This window comes from Entelurus aequoreus, linkage group LG19 (genome assembly GCF_033978785.1).
Source record: "Entelurus aequoreus isolate RoL-2023_Sb linkage group LG19, RoL_Eaeq_v1.1, whole genome shotgun sequence".
In the NCBI taxonomy this organism is placed as follows: Eukaryota; Metazoa; Chordata; class Actinopteri; order Syngnathiformes; family Syngnathidae; genus Entelurus; species Entelurus aequoreus.
Genome location: NC_084749.1, coordinates 15,384,048 through 15,399,893, shown reverse-complemented (window position 1 = coordinate 15,399,893; position 15,846 = coordinate 15,384,048). Strand labels below are relative to the sequence as shown.

At 36.4% G+C, this 15,846-nt stretch overlaps 1 protein-coding gene across 4 annotated transcripts in view; it reads right to left on the bottom strand.

Moving 5' to 3' along the window:
* nlgn1 (neuroligin 1) overlaps positions 1-15,846 on the bottom strand; it is a 74,317-nt gene that overhangs the window by 26,063 nt on the left and 32,408 nt on the right. For 2 of the 4 annotated variants that reach the window (XM_062027988.1, XM_062027989.1), the window contains 4 exons: positions 14,893-14,952; positions 4,192-4,344; positions 2,178-2,390; positions 115-381 (listed from right to left, as the gene is read on the bottom strand). In XM_062027988.1, coding sequence (XP_061883972.1) covers positions 115-381; positions 2,178-2,390; positions 4,192-4,344; positions 14,893-14,952 — 693 coding nt within the window. The remainder of the gene's footprint in view (positions 1-114; positions 382-2,177; positions 2,391-4,191; positions 4,345-14,892; positions 14,953-15,846) is intronic. The other 2 variants (XM_062027990.1, XM_062027991.1) reach the window with 1 other exon arrangement.

The following is a 15,846-nucleotide window of genomic DNA, read 5'->3' as shown; positions in this document are numbered from 1 at the left end:
TTTGTTTAGCTATAAGAAGGGTCACATTTAAATGGTTTCACTTCAGGTACAAGAGAACTGTAAGAAAGGCTGGATAATGAAGTGCATATTTAAGTGGACACAATTCTCTCGTACCTTGCTCCATGAGTATCTGAGGGTCGTCAGGGATTACGTCGCCATCAATGACGGGTCCAAAGGCAATGTGGTACCGAGCCGGCTGGATGTCTTGATCAACCAACTCTTTGTAAGGTTTGTTCTGAAGACACGCCACAAGTTCTAGTGTGTCCTCCAGATTACAGCCAACTTTGCGGGCCAGCATTCTGGCATACTTGGCTGGCTGGAAGCTGACAGCCCAACTTGAGAGCGCTGTGCCACTCTGGGTGATGGCCCTCTGAAACAGGCCTGAACATGGAGGAGGTGGAGGAAGGAGAGAAGGGGAAACACTTGATGTTAAATGCACGACACATTATCCCATTATCGATTGTTGATGTTTACTAATCGATTTTTGTAATCGTCCATGTCCAAATTGCGATACATCTAAAAATCAATTATTTCCCCCACTTCTATTTGTTATATTATGCTCTCTCTAACTCTTATTAATCTACCTAATAATTTCCTGTTAATAAATGCTTACTTTCTGCTGTAACATGATTCCATCTACACTTCCTAAACTTTACTGAGCACTCGTTTAAAGCTAGCTTAGGTATTAGCATGCCTGCACTTAGTTTGCTGTCGATATGTAATATGTTTAGCCTTGTCCTCCAGTGATAATGGAACTTGATAATGATACTTAAGATGCTAAGAAATGCAGTTTGTTTGCTGTAATGGAGGTGATTATTATTAACTTAGTGCTAGTCGCTTGTCAGCCAGAGAGGATCGTAGTTTGTGATTGGTGGCCAATCGATGGGCACGTCCCTACACTGCAAAAACTGAAATCTAAGTAAGATTGAATATCTTAAATAAGGGTGATATTTGCTTATTTTATGTCTGATAAGATAATTCTTCTAACTAAGCAGATTTTATGTTAGTGTTTTACTTGTTTTAAGGGTTTTGGTCCTAAATGATCTCAGTAAGATATTACAGCTTGTTGCTGAGATTTTATGACCTATATTGAGTTAAACATGCTTGAAACTAGAATATCAACTGTTAGCAAAGCTGTGTCATCAACACTCACAAGTATAAAACTGCTTTTTCTAAGTAAGAATTTCTTATTTCAAGCATGAAATAAAAAATCATGACTTTGACACAATCGTGTCTCATAATTAAAACAGATGACAGCCAAACGGACTTTGCTGTTTTATTTTCAATGAAACAATAGAACATACGTACTCATATAGTAGTACAGTTGGCACAGCACAGCAAACTGACAGTTAATATTTAAACATTTAACATGTGACATTTCAAACAATTTTGAACAGAAATAGTTCATGCACATTCAGATAAATTCCTCAAAATTACAATAAAAAAATAATTGGTCGGGGGCCGGGCTGTATATATATATATATATATATATATATATATATATATATATATATATATATATATATATATATATATATATATATATATATATATTCCTTGCGCTCTAATTGACTGAAAGAGCACGCACTTGGCGCGATGATGTCATGTTATCGATGGGGAAATGTAATGCCGAGCGCATATCATTATGTCAAGATAATGGCACTAGCATTTACTTAATTTAAGAATATTTTTCAACATATTGAGAAAAAATGTCTCATATTTGTTTTTTCTATCAAGAAAAATGCACTTGTTATTAGTGAGAAAATACTTTTTTAAAGTTATTTTTGGGTTCATTGATGTTAGCTAATTTTACTTGTTTTGGAAAGTCTTGACAAGCCAAATGTTCTTGTTCTATTGGCAGATAATTTCGCTTAGTTCAAGTAAAATGCCCCTAACTTTTGTATTATTTTTTCTTGTTTATGAACACTGACTTTTTGCAGTGTAGTATCTACATATATTTTGATTTTACAAGTTATTATACAAAAGTTATTTCTTTGACCAATTTTTCCAGCACCACTCATGTACTATACTGTACATGCATTTTTACTCCATTTAAATATAAATGTCACATGTGGTAATGTATCAAACATGAGTTCCTAATAGGCATCACAACTTATGTAATTGACTGGAAAGCATCATCAATACAGCTGGTTTCCCAGTAAGCTAACAGCTCTTACCTTTGGTGGAGTTGCTCCAGCGGTTGCCCTCGGAGTAGTGAGACAGCGTGAGAAGATTGACACAGGAGGCTCCAGCTCCTGAACCAAACACAGTAATACGTAATGGATCCCCGCCAAAGGCTGCAATATTCTCACTGGTCCATCGAAGAGCCTGGATTTGGTCCAACAAGCCATAATTCCCTTTGGCTGCCTGGTCACCAGTACTCAGGAATCCTACAATTAAAAAAGAGAGAGGCTATGAGAACCTAAAATGGTTGTTTTTTTTCCTCTTGACTCTTGCTGACAAAATGTGCTAAACGGTGTGCCGTAACCTTCAAAAGTGGGATCTGACAATTACCGGAAAACTACCTGCATCGGCACTTTTGTCAGTTAATTTGGGGTAGCTGCAGCTCGGTCCACAAAGACTTAGCTTGTGGGGCAAGAAGTTAGTACGTTCGAATCCCGCTACCATCAAAAATATGGACATGTAGGCTGAATCCCAAATGTCCACCTTAACCCTTGTCTTGGCCTTTAGCCCTCGGTTTAGCATGTTCACATCAAGAAAATAGTGTACCGGTACATATATTAAGTAATTATAAGCATGATTTATTTTCATAGTTATTAATGAGTGACACGCCACATAAATATTGCTATATTTTAATGTTGTCAAAATGGTCATATATTGTCGTACGAGCTAGCCAGTAACCTAAAATGTCAGACTAGCAGCAAACCCACTTCACTACAATTGACTAATTTTCATGAATGATTAGACAGCTAATCTACTTTCAAAATTGACATTAGCCACGTTTAGAAATATCGCCAAGGGGCCTCTAAATAAAATTCTGCTTCAAGCCCCAATTCAGCCTGGGGCGGCACTTGGTGTTAAGTCGGGATGGGTACCGAATCTGGTACTTTTTTGGCACTAACCGAATCCCGCCAGGCGCGATCCACATAAAATCCAACGGTGACATGTTACGTCACGGCCGGTTGCAGACTAACACTTCGGCACTTGGTGATCACTCCAGCAGCACTGAGAGCGGACTAAGCCAAAACTACCTTTCTGAAATTTTGTAATTTTTAATGCCAACAAAAAAAAATTTACTCAAAAATACGATCGAACGTAAGAAAAGAAAGGCTCAACTTTTCCAAAAATGTGCTAGCTTGATGCTAATTATACATTGTCTTTGCTATTGACTTGCTACTGGTTAGCATTAGCGATTTTGCATGGCAATTTCAAAGGATTGTTAATGAAAACTACAACTAAATACACATTCAAATCAAACAGCTGGTGCATACTAAGTGTAATACTTACATTATTAACACTTTTTAGGGGTTAACAAAAGACTAGATGCAGCCAAGACTGAACTGACTAGCCAACCCACCCATCTAAAGTCTTGGGCTTGTAACTTTTAATTGTAACTTATTGTCATACTTGCAAATGAGACTCAAACATGTGTAAATAAATCAAGATAGTAACTGGACAGCAGTTATAATAATCATCTCAATTTGTTGCAAAAAAAAAGATTTTGTCATAAAAAAAAAAAGTATATTCATTGACACACACAAAAGTACCGAAAATTGCTAGTCTCGATTCCCAGGTGGGGGGATTTGCTACCATATCGGTTCAAATTTGAACGGTACTCATCCCTAGTGCTAAGTCAGACTTACAACACTATGTCCAGGTAAACGCCACACGGACAAGTTGCGAGATTCAAACCCGGATTGCCTGAGTGTGAAGAAGACGCGCTAACCACTGCCCCGCCGCACTGCCCTTGTTTATGAATCATGCAATATAAACAACATTGACTTGGCACGGAGTCACGTTGTAAATCAGTCCTGTGTATAACGATGGCGAGCGCAACATTAAAATGTTACTTTGGTAATATATTACTCTCTATGCTGTTTAAGTGCGTGTTTTTACATGCATATTAAGTTCAGCTGATATGCTGTAGTAAGATACTGTAAAATATGTGGCTTACCAATACAAACATTAGCTGATCAGTCTCACATACCGGGGACAAGTTAAGTGCCATACCTAGGACCCCCAAGCGGTAGTTGACTGTTATGACAATGACATTTCCATAGCTGGCCAGGATGCTGCCATCAAACAGGTTTCCAGTTCCTTCCATGTAGGATCCACCATGGATGAAAACCATCACTGGCTTGGGGCTTCCACTCTCCCTTATGTCTACAGATAGAGCAAGGCAAAAGAACTGATCAGATGTGCTGTTGATACACACAATATCAGAACCTTCAGGAATATAATTGACCAGGGGTCTCCAACTTTCATCACAATGAAACATACTTGGACAAAAACAGAGTAGAGGTGTATGTGCTTTATTTACATGACTGGCAACCGTTAAATCAGGGGTGTCCAACGTGTGCGGCCCGCTGATCGATTTTTATTTACACATTCTAAAGACAAAATAAACACGGATTTAAATACTACACAAGAATACTATGACTAAAATGTAGCAGGACATGTGAACCAAAAAGGCAGACTACCTGTGCTTCTTTTTTGGTCTTTGATACATTTCCGTGCGTTCTGTCATGATGGACACAAATTTCTTCCAAGAAATGGTAAGTCCTCAAAAACGTTTTAGTTGGCGGTATAATAATATTAGTAAATAATTATCATAATAACATAGTATCTCAAAGGGTTTAGATTAGGCAAGGCAAGTTTATTTAATAGATGAAAAAAAAACAAGAATGTGAACAAAATCATAAACATCATAAACATACCGTATTTTTCGGACTATAAGTTGCAGTTTTTTTCATAGTTTAGCCGGGGGTGCGACTTATGTGTGAAATTTTTAACACATTAGCGTAAAATATCAAATAATATTGTTTAGCTCATTCACGTAAGAGACTAGATGTATAAGATTTCATGGGATTTAGCGATTAGGAGTGACAGATTGTTTGGTAAACGTATAGCATGTTCTATATGTTATAGTTATTTGAATGACTCTTACCATAATATGTTACGTTAACATACCAGGCACGTTCTCAGTTGGTTATTTATGCCTCATATAACGTACACTTATTCAGCCTGTTGTTCACTATTCTTTATTTATTTTAAATTGCCTTTCAAATGTCTATTCTTGGTGTTGGGTTTTATCAAATAAATTTCCCCAAAAAATGCGACTTATACTCCAGTGCGACTTATATGTTTTTTTCCTTCTTTATTATGCATTTTCGGCCGGTGCGACTTGTACTCCGGAGCAACCTATAAAAAATACGGTAATCAGGAATTATTCTACTGTTATTTAACCCTATAACACAAAGCTAAAATGTGGATGTTTTGTTCACATATATTGACTAACATTGTATTGTTTTTTTGTCATGACAGGTTTATTTATGTTCTTATTTTCACTTCCACTTCCTGTTTGTTTCCTTTTGTCACCTGTTCTCCAGTCTGACCGCTGGCTTTTTCACCTGTCCCTGATTAGCAATCAAGACAGACCTGTTCATGGTTGCCATTCAGAAGGCTTTATATGCACAGATAACATTCTGGGGCCACGACCAACTGAATTGAATTGAATAACTTTATTTGATTAGTACAATAAACATTGAGCAACATATGGGCAAAGTATCACAGTAAATATGCCAGAATTAGCTACAATAGTTAGATTTTAACACAACAATGACACCGGAACGTAACAGGTTTTTAAAAAAATGTATGTAAAAGATGTAGAAAAGTGGCCCCTGCATCCTTCAAAATTTCTGTATGTGGCCCTCACTAGAAAAAGTTTGGACACCCCTGGTTTAAATTGTATTGTGGAAGAAGTAGAAAAGAAGCATAATGTCTGAATTGAAGAGTCACTAAAATGTAAAATACGAGGAGCTGAAGCAAATATCCTTCGAGCTACTCATCATCAGGTGGCGAGCTACATGTTGGAGACGCCTGGTTCAAGACGTACCTAGCTGGTGGAGTAATCTATGTTATGTACAGGTAGAGTGATGGCTTGGATGTGATAAAGTGAATAAAAAGTCCTCCAACTACTGCATGAATGTTTGGGCTGAGGGACGCTGGATTCATACCAGGAACCCTCAAGTTTCCGGACAACATCTGAGGCCCGCCGCTCATCAGTGTGTGACTGCAGAGTAATGAATAATGGCTTTCATTTTCAAGTGTTTTAGGTATCTTGAAAGGCCCTATATTATTCCAATCTATCATTGTTATTATCTGTTCACCAGACGGCTTTTCACGCTGTCAATGAAGATAAACAATGTCGTTTTTTGTCCTGTCAGTAATATTGATGAATTATCACAAGTTGTAGTGGATGTACTTGTATCTAAATGCGTAAACAAATAATTATATAACTATACATACATATATATGTATACATACATATACATATATATATATTAGGGGTGTGGGAAAAAATTTATTCGAATTCGAATCGCGATTCTCACGTTGTGCGATTCAGAATCGATTCTCATTTTTAAAAAATCAAAAAAATATATATTTTTTTTAATTCATCAATCCAACAAAACAATACACAGCAATACCATAACAATGCAATCCAATTCCAAAACCAAACCCGACCCAGCAACACTCAGAACTGCAATAAACAGAGCAATTGAGAGGAGACACAAACACGACACAGAACAAACCAAAAGTAGTGAAACAAAAATGAATATTATCAACAACAGTATCAATATTAGTTACAATTTCAACATAGCAGTGATTAAAAATCCCTCATTGACATTATCATTAGACATTTATAAAAAATAAAAATAAATGAACAATAGTGTCACAGTGGCTTACACTTGCATCGCATCTCATAAGCTTGACAACACACTGTGTCCAATATTTTCACAAAGTCATATTTTTGGTTAATTTAATAGTTAAAACAAATTTACATTATTGCAATCAGTTGATAAAACATTGTCCTTTACAATTATAAAAGATTTTTACCAAAATCTACTACTCTGCTTGCATGTCAGCAGACTGGGGTAGATCCTGCTGAAATCCTATGTATTGAATGAATAGAGAATCCTTTTGAATCGGGAAAAAATCGTTTTTGAATCGAGAATCATGTTGAATTGAAAAAAACATTGATTTTGAATCAAATCGTGACCCCAAGAATCGATATTGAATCGAATCGTGGGACACCCAAAGATTCACAGCCCTAATATATATATATACTGTATATACATATACATACATACATATACAGTATATGTATACTTGTATATATATATATGTTTATATATACATATATGCATACGTATATGCGTATATATGTAATATATACTGCATATATATGTATATATACATATTTTACAAATGTATATATATATAATATGTATGTGCAAAAGTTGTTAATTTCATAATTTGCATAATTCAGCATATATTTAGATTTTGTGATAAACAATATGAATTAATTCATCATTGGTGGAATACATTTTTTTACTAGTGTTTTTCAATCTTCATATTATATTATCATAAGATGAACCATATTGCATGAGCATGTCTTCCAACATTTCTGTGCATTTTAGTGGTCATTTTCATGTCCGTAATTAGTGTAACTTTTGTCTCTAGCTTGCAATCATATTCTGTATTGTAATTAATAAGAACATTACATCTGTTTTAGGTTTGACCAATGAAACATCCTACTATATTCTAAAATTAATTATAATGGAGATCAAATGTTTTGTGTTGCTATGATAGTTTTTCCTAAATAAGGCACCAAATTTGATGGTTAACGACATAATGTATCAAATTGTTATTGGGTACATTGTGTGATAAACTCATCAAATATAATCTTTTTTTTTTTTTAAGTGTAGTACCCACATTTTGTAATAACTTTCACAATATGCAACAAGTTATTACAAAATGCGTTGAAAAAATGTGGCGTTAGTAAATAGTACTACTGTACATTACATATTGCACTATTATTACATAATGCGTTGTTACGGCTTTTTTGTGAGCGTTGCGGCCTAAAATGCCTGATTAAAGTTGCAATGTTTTGAGGCTTTTTTCCCAAATGACATTGCATCAGCTTTTAATTTGACAAATTGTGTTATTAATGTTTGAAGTTTTCCCTGTAGCCTCAACTCTAAAAAGCTCAGGATTTCAACAAATCCACCAAAATATGCTCTTTTTTTTTTTTTTAATTAAGTGCAGAGCACATTTTCCAACACTCACTGCAATTTACCAGTCCCCCTAGGACAAGGGTGTCCAAGGTGCAGCCGTTCGTGGCCTGCAACTAGAGTTTTGTTGGCCACAACGTGTTGTCAGAAAAAAAAAAAAACAGGAAAAAATGTAGGAAAAAAGAGCTAAATTATGTAATGAGAAAAGAGCTGAACATTTGATACAACATTTGAAAAGTTTAGGTATGTGGGGGACATATTTATTATTTTGATGAATTTTTTGATTTTGTAAAAAAAAAAAGTATAAACGGAATTATATATCAAATTTAGTGTTATAAGTGACAAAGTGTTACATTTTTACTGCTGTTTTTTCCCGACAATATGTCGGGGGCCAACAACACTCGAGCTGCGATCCACAAATGGCACCCTGGCCGCACTAGGCTACTTTATCACATTGTTTTGTCTTTAAATATATATAATATCTGTTTTCAACATTTACCGTATTTTCCGGACTATAAGTCGCAGTTTTTTTCATAGTTTGGCAGGGGGTGCGACTTATACTCAGGAGCAACTTATGTGTGAAATTATTAACACATTACCGTAAAATATCAAATAATATTATTTAGCTCATTCACGTAAGAGACTAGACGTATAAGATTTCATGGGATTTAGCGATTAGGAGTGACAAATTGTTTGGTAAACGTATAGCATGTTCTATATGTTGTAGTTATTTGAATGACTCTTACCATAATACGTTACGTTAACATACCAGGCACGTTCTCAGTTGGTTATTTATGCCTCATATAACGTACACTTATTCAGCCTGTTGTTCACTATTCTTTATTAATTTTAAATTGCCTTTCAAATGTCTATTCTTGGTGTTGGGTTTTATCAAATCAATTTCCCCCAAAAATGCGACTTATATATGTTTTTTTCCTTCTTTATTATGCATTTTCGGCCGGTGCGACTTGTACTCCGGAGCGACTTACACTACGAAAAATACGGTAAAAAATATTTTTTTAACAAGATAAAAAATTATCAAAATGGCCCTCGCATACTTTGACTTTTTGTGATGTGGCCCTTAGTGGAACAAGTTTGGACACCCCTGCTTAGGACCTTGCAACCTAATTTGGAGTTTTTTTAGGAGTTTTTCTAAAAATTCGGGACGGAAGTTGTGATAAAATTGCGACAAAAAGTGAAAGTTGAAATAAATGGTTGGGATTTTCCCTTAATGTAACTATAATGGAATAACAAAACGACTGAAAATAGGCTTATTCCAGCCAAAATAAAGTACACCTGTATTCTTTTTTAAAGACAGACCAAAAATGTTATTTCAGCATTCACATCAGAAAAAAAAATTAAAGAAAAAGTGTCACAATTAAAAATGATTAATGCTGAAAACAATTATATTGTTTGTTCTTCGCCGCCTATGCAAACACTGCAGGTCACAAGTTAGTCAGAAACAAATCATTTGCAAAAAGCAGAGAAGTTACAAAACTGGACATGTCCTCTTTGGCGGTGCGGAGAAATATGTACATAAGGACAAAGAACAGAACTCGTCACAATGAGCAGCGGCCAACATCTAAGACCCCTTCCCTACTGGATGAAATGTCTATCACGGCTCACAGAACACCACCAGAAACATGGTCAAATGTATTTTTCAAGTACTAATATAGACTGGTTGGACTAACTAACTAATGCACACTCTTTACCCTATGAAATGGTGCAGAATTATGCAATTAAAGAAAATAAAACTCCTGATTGATTTCAAGAGACATAAAAGTCCCTGAAGGTGCAGTTTGCAGTGTGCTTCAAATTACTTTTTTTTAATGCCAAAAAAACAGCTTCTTGTGTTTTGGTGAAAACACAGACATATTTGTCCTGTCTCACAAAATGTCACTTTTATGTCATGTGTCAGATGTTGTTATTGTCGGTCGGCCCTTGAAGCGAGACGGCGCTGCAGCATCTCCCATCCACTCCAACGCCGTCTTAAATTCTCAAATGTACTCCTTTTTGACATGGCTGTTTTGCGGCTATTTCTTCGTCAATTTAAAAATCAAACTCACCAAGACGTGCCCTAACAGGGACAGTTTTGATGTATATAGCTCCGAGCGTTTGGCCGAAATAAGCATTTGTTTGACGTGAAGTTACTTGAACGTCGTTCCTAAGATGGCTGACACCAGCTGCAGCCAATTAGATCATGACAGCCTTCTGTTCAGTGGCTGTTCTATCGAAAATTGGGCCCCGGGCAGAACCCCACCAGCTTCAATCAATACCCAACGTTTCCATTTCTCAACCAATTTGAACCGTTCCATTGTCTTGATGCTCAGTGCATTCAGGACATGCTATCTTACTCCGCTGGCATGCTAACTATTAGCATTAGAGATATTCGATATTCCGATATTGTCCAACTCTTAATTACCGATTCCGATATCAACCGATACCGATATATACAGTCGTGGAATTAACACATTATTATGCCTAATTTTGTTGTGATGGCCCGCTGGATGCATTAAACAATGTAACAAGGTTTTCCAAAATAAATCAACTCAAGTTATGGAAAAAAAAGTGCCAACATGGCAATGCCATATTTATTATTGACATACTTGCCAACCTTGAGACCTCCAAATTCGGGAGATTTTGGGGGGGGGGGATCGTCAGGGTGAGGTGGGTGATTTGTCGAGGTGGGCGGGGCCAGGGTAAAGGGGGAGGAGTATAATTATAGCTAGAATTCACTGAAAGTCAAGTATTTCTTATATATATATATATATATATATATATATATATATATATATATATATATATATATATATATATATATATATATATATATATATATATATATATATATAAATACTTGACTTTCAGTGAATTCTAGCTATATATAAATATGTATTTTATTATATATATATATATATACATATAAATAAAAGAAATACTTGAATTTCAGTGTTCATTTATTTACACATATACACACACATAACACTCCTCTCTACTCATTGTTGTATTTGAAAGTGCAATGCTTTGCAGCCAGTAGCACGGCCTTTGAAGGAGCATAGGTATGGGCAGTGTAATATTCTGGGTTGGAGTCAATAACCAGGCGAGGTGATGAAGTTACGTCTCTTTACTTCGTACTTCAGAACCGACACCCGTCAGAGTGCGCAATACAACGTAAACCGTTGGCCAACAAAAAGTAACTTTTTGGTTGGCCAACGGTTTACGTTGTATTGCGCACCCTGACGGCAAGTGTGGGAGTCGGTTCTGAAGTATGAAATAAAGAGCGGACGTAACGACAGGCTGTCCTCACTCAGGTCCGCAAAATCGGGAGAAATTCGGGAGAATGGTTGTCCCGGGAGATTTTCGGGAGAGGCACTGAAATTCGGGAGCCTCCCGGAAAAATCGGGAGGGTTGGCAAGTATGATTGTAGCGTCCCGGAAGAGTTAGTGCTGCAAGGGGTTCTGGGTATTTGTACTGTTGTGTTTATGTTGTGTTACGGTGCGGCTGTTCTCCCGAAATGTGTTTGTCATTCTTGTTTGCTGTGGGTTCACAGTGTGGCGCATATTTGTAACAGTGTTAAAGTTGTTTGTGACCTGTATGGCTGTTGACCAATTATGCCTTGCATTCACTTGTGTGTGTGAAAAGCCGTAGATATTATGTGATTGGGCCGGCACGCAAAGGCGGTGCCTTTAAGGTTTATTGGCGCTCTGTACTTCTCCCTACTTCCGTGTACACGGCGGCGTTTTAAAAAGTCATACATTTTACTTTTTGAAACCGATACCGATAATTTCCGATATTACATTTTAAAGCATTTAATTAGCATGTTAGCATTTTAGCTATTTCACTCATATCTATATACAAATATACACATTGCATGACGTCCTTTTAAAAAATGTGATACGCTTAAATATATTGTGCTTGAAATATCATTAAAGCTCTTGCTCTGCTATGTGTACATGAATAATAATAGTTATCATCATGTTGTACATATAGACAAAATAATTTATATAAATGTGGTCGACGGCAGAGTTTTTAATATTACTGTACCGATATATCGCGATACTGCATGTTGAGGACACATTCAACAACTGTGACAGCAACAAGAGAATGACCGCGTCCCCAGCGCAATGTAGCAGGCTCGCTAGTGGCTAACGTCCCTCTTCAGTGAGAAGCCACTTCTAAGTCAGCAATCCTTGCCTCCATGGTGGCAAATAAACAAGTATTATCATCACTGGAGGGCAAGGAATAGCTAAACATGCTACACTAAACACAGTAAGAAACAACGAACCATGCTAACCGCTAAGCTAGAGCTCTTGATTTTTAACAGAGGTGGGCAGATCGATACCAATATTGACATTAATGATACTAAGTATAATATCAGTATATGGCCGATACTACAGTACAGTGATTGGATTTAAATGTTTTCTTGTCACAAAATATTTTGTTGTTTTTGTTTACAAACTCAGGAAGTAAGTCCCTGAGCACAGGAGCACTTTAAGGGCAACACAAAGCATTCAAATGGGAGCCAATACACTGCCATACTGTGGTTTTTTCCGACTATAATTGTGATCAAAAGTGTTATCATTCAATGATCTGGTTAATAAGGAGATTGAATGTGCTTCCATGGCTGCCTTGGCTTCTTGTCCACAATCTGGGTATTGTAGGATTGCCAAGCTTGTCACTTCCATCATTGAGTTGTTGTTCATTACTCCCTCATAGTAGTAGTGTGTGTACTTAGATGTTGTGTGTTGTCTTCAATTTGGTATCAAGTTATTTTTAGTGTGCTGCTGGTTGTTGGTTTCCTTAGCAAAAAGTCATTTCCTGCATTGTACTTGCTGTGCTTCTGACGCTGTCATGTTGACATACAACCACTTCAAAAGTAGCGTGCCACGTTACATCAAACGCATCATACTCATCATACTCGTCACTGGTAAAAGTAACACCGTGTTCTCTAACACTGTTCAAGGCGCAGTGCGTCGAACGATGCGGACACATTTGTTACTGGATATTTTCTAATATGCTTCTGCCTTAGACACTTTCTATTTGTCAGTGATATTCAATCGTAATTATTTGGTACTTGTTTATGTTGATAAATTGTTCAATTGAGGACACTTATTATGTATAATTAGCTACTATTGTGTGCTTAACTTTTGTGTAGCTGCTAGATCCTAGTAGCCTATAGCCTACCATGTTTACCTTTAGTAAATGACTTCACTAAAATAGAAGAAAAGACCAACTTTGTGTGCTTATTGGAGGACATTTAGATGTTAACTGGCTGCCAAGTAAACACGCTGCTTATATGGGTTATTTTAGATGCAATCCCATACTTGTTTCTTGCTGGTATCAGACTGATAACTAATATTAATATCACATTAGGACACCCCTAATAACAATAAAAAATACTGTGTGATTTCCTTTGAATAAAATATATGTATGATATATTATATATGTAATGTAAACATGCATGTGAAAATAAATAATCTCAGAGTAATGCGACCTCGGTGTCACGGCCTGGCCTTATTTTGAGTTTCTTGGTATTTGAGCGCTAGTCCCCGCACCTGTTGTCTGTGTTGTGTTGTGCGGCTGGTTTCTTTCTTCGTCGGGACTTAATTCATTGTCAATGGTCATGTCAAGTACGGATGAACTTTGTGAACACCATCTTGCTCCACACATACCGTAAGTCTTTGCTGTTGTCCAGCATTCTGTTTCCGTTTACTTTGTAGCCTGTTTATTTTAGTTTCAGTCGTGCATAGCCATCCCTATGCGTCAGTGCCTTTTTCTATAGGTTTTGTTTTATTTTTGGTTAGTACATTAAAAACTTTTTTACATGCACGCTGCCTCCTCTACTGTCTGCATTTTGAAATCACAACAAACCGTCGTCATCTCATATGTTCTCAACACTTGGCTCTAAGCAAGTAAATTATTATTGACATTTTTTCCAGAATTGTGTAGCTTTGTACTATTATTTTTTTAAATTAATTTTAAATGTAAAGAAAAGCCCAACCTTGTGTGCTTATTGGAAAACATTTAGATGTTAACTGACTGTCCAGCTTTGCACAAGTAAACACAATGCAGGACCGCTTGTATCAGAGCGCTGATAACAGAGATTTATAGATGTAAGCCAATACAAACAGATTTTGTTTGCTGATATCAGATTGATATCAATATTGGATAGGGACAGACCGAGTTTTCATCAATACTTGTTGACTTGAGACAATATTTACAGTACGATTGCCTAAAATTTCCACATCGTATTGCACTGAGTGCAAGCCAGTCATTGACATTTTAATATTTCATATGAAATAGATCATGGGTGCCATGCAAAACACTGTTGTGATTCATATTTACTAAACTGCCAACATAGGATGAAACATAGAAAAAAAAGTAAGAAAGAACAGACAATCTACATTGTCAAAGACAACAATTTTGACATGTAAACTTCAAAATAGAAAGCTGATAAGATAAAACATATTCAGCCTCAAAATAGTTTCACAAGAAAAAAATGTCCATAGCTAAAAAAAAAAAAAAAAAAAAAAAGGCAAGAATTGGAGATGAAAATATGTGGAGGAGGGAGGTGGGTGGGGTGGGGCGGGGCATTGGTTTTGTAATTCATGCAAACCATTTTGTTAGTAGAAAATACCTTCGTCTGCTGCGCGGTCATTATCACCTAAATCATCAGAGTGTTTCTTTGTAATGGGACCTATGAAGACCAAGAAGAAGAAAAAGGAAGGAGGAAAACACCATCATCAAAAACATATACAGCTTCAAAAGATGATGAAAAAAAGACTAGGAGTGCACGATAAATATCGGACCGACAATTATCGGGCCGATATGAGGAATTATGACGTCACGCGGAAAAAAACCTATAACATTGAAAAAATAGCTTCGATAACCCATTAAAAAAAAAAAACACCAAAAAAAAAAAAAAGCTCCAAGAGGCGAGATTACCCGTACTGTGCTGTCAGAGGGTTAAGGTGAGTCAATCAAGCGCTCCTTTTCTCTTACGCGCCTTGCTGGGCTCGTTGTAAACAAACATGGTTTCGCAGGAAGACATTTTGGCGTGCTATTTGCACCAAGTCTTCTGCAAACGTGCCACGAGGAGAGGGAAGAACATCACACTTCAACACATCAAACCTTATCAGCCACCTAAAACCCAATCGTATGTGTTCAACATGTATTATGTATTGCAATATTTTTTTTTGTTGTGTTTTACTTTTTCCAGCTGTATGTGGAAATGGCGTCGCTAAAGTGGCAGCTGGTTGCATCATCTCTGTACTCTTCTAATGTCCTCTATGTTCTTTAATGTTTCCCTCGTTTTCATACCAAGATACTGCGCTCTCTCGCAGGTGTTGCGTTTTTCTTTGTTTCTTGTATTGAACAAAGAGAGCACAAATTCCTTGCGTGTTCAACATTCTTTGCCAATAAAAGTGATTTTGATTTCATCATGAAAACTATGGCGCTGGACGACCAGCTGAATATACCGACTTTTGTCAAGACAAATCTGCAGGTACACTTTATCAAATCCACCTTTTTAAATATTTCTAACCTCCAAGTGTGCTCAAACTACACTTAAATCAACATTAAAAATAATAAA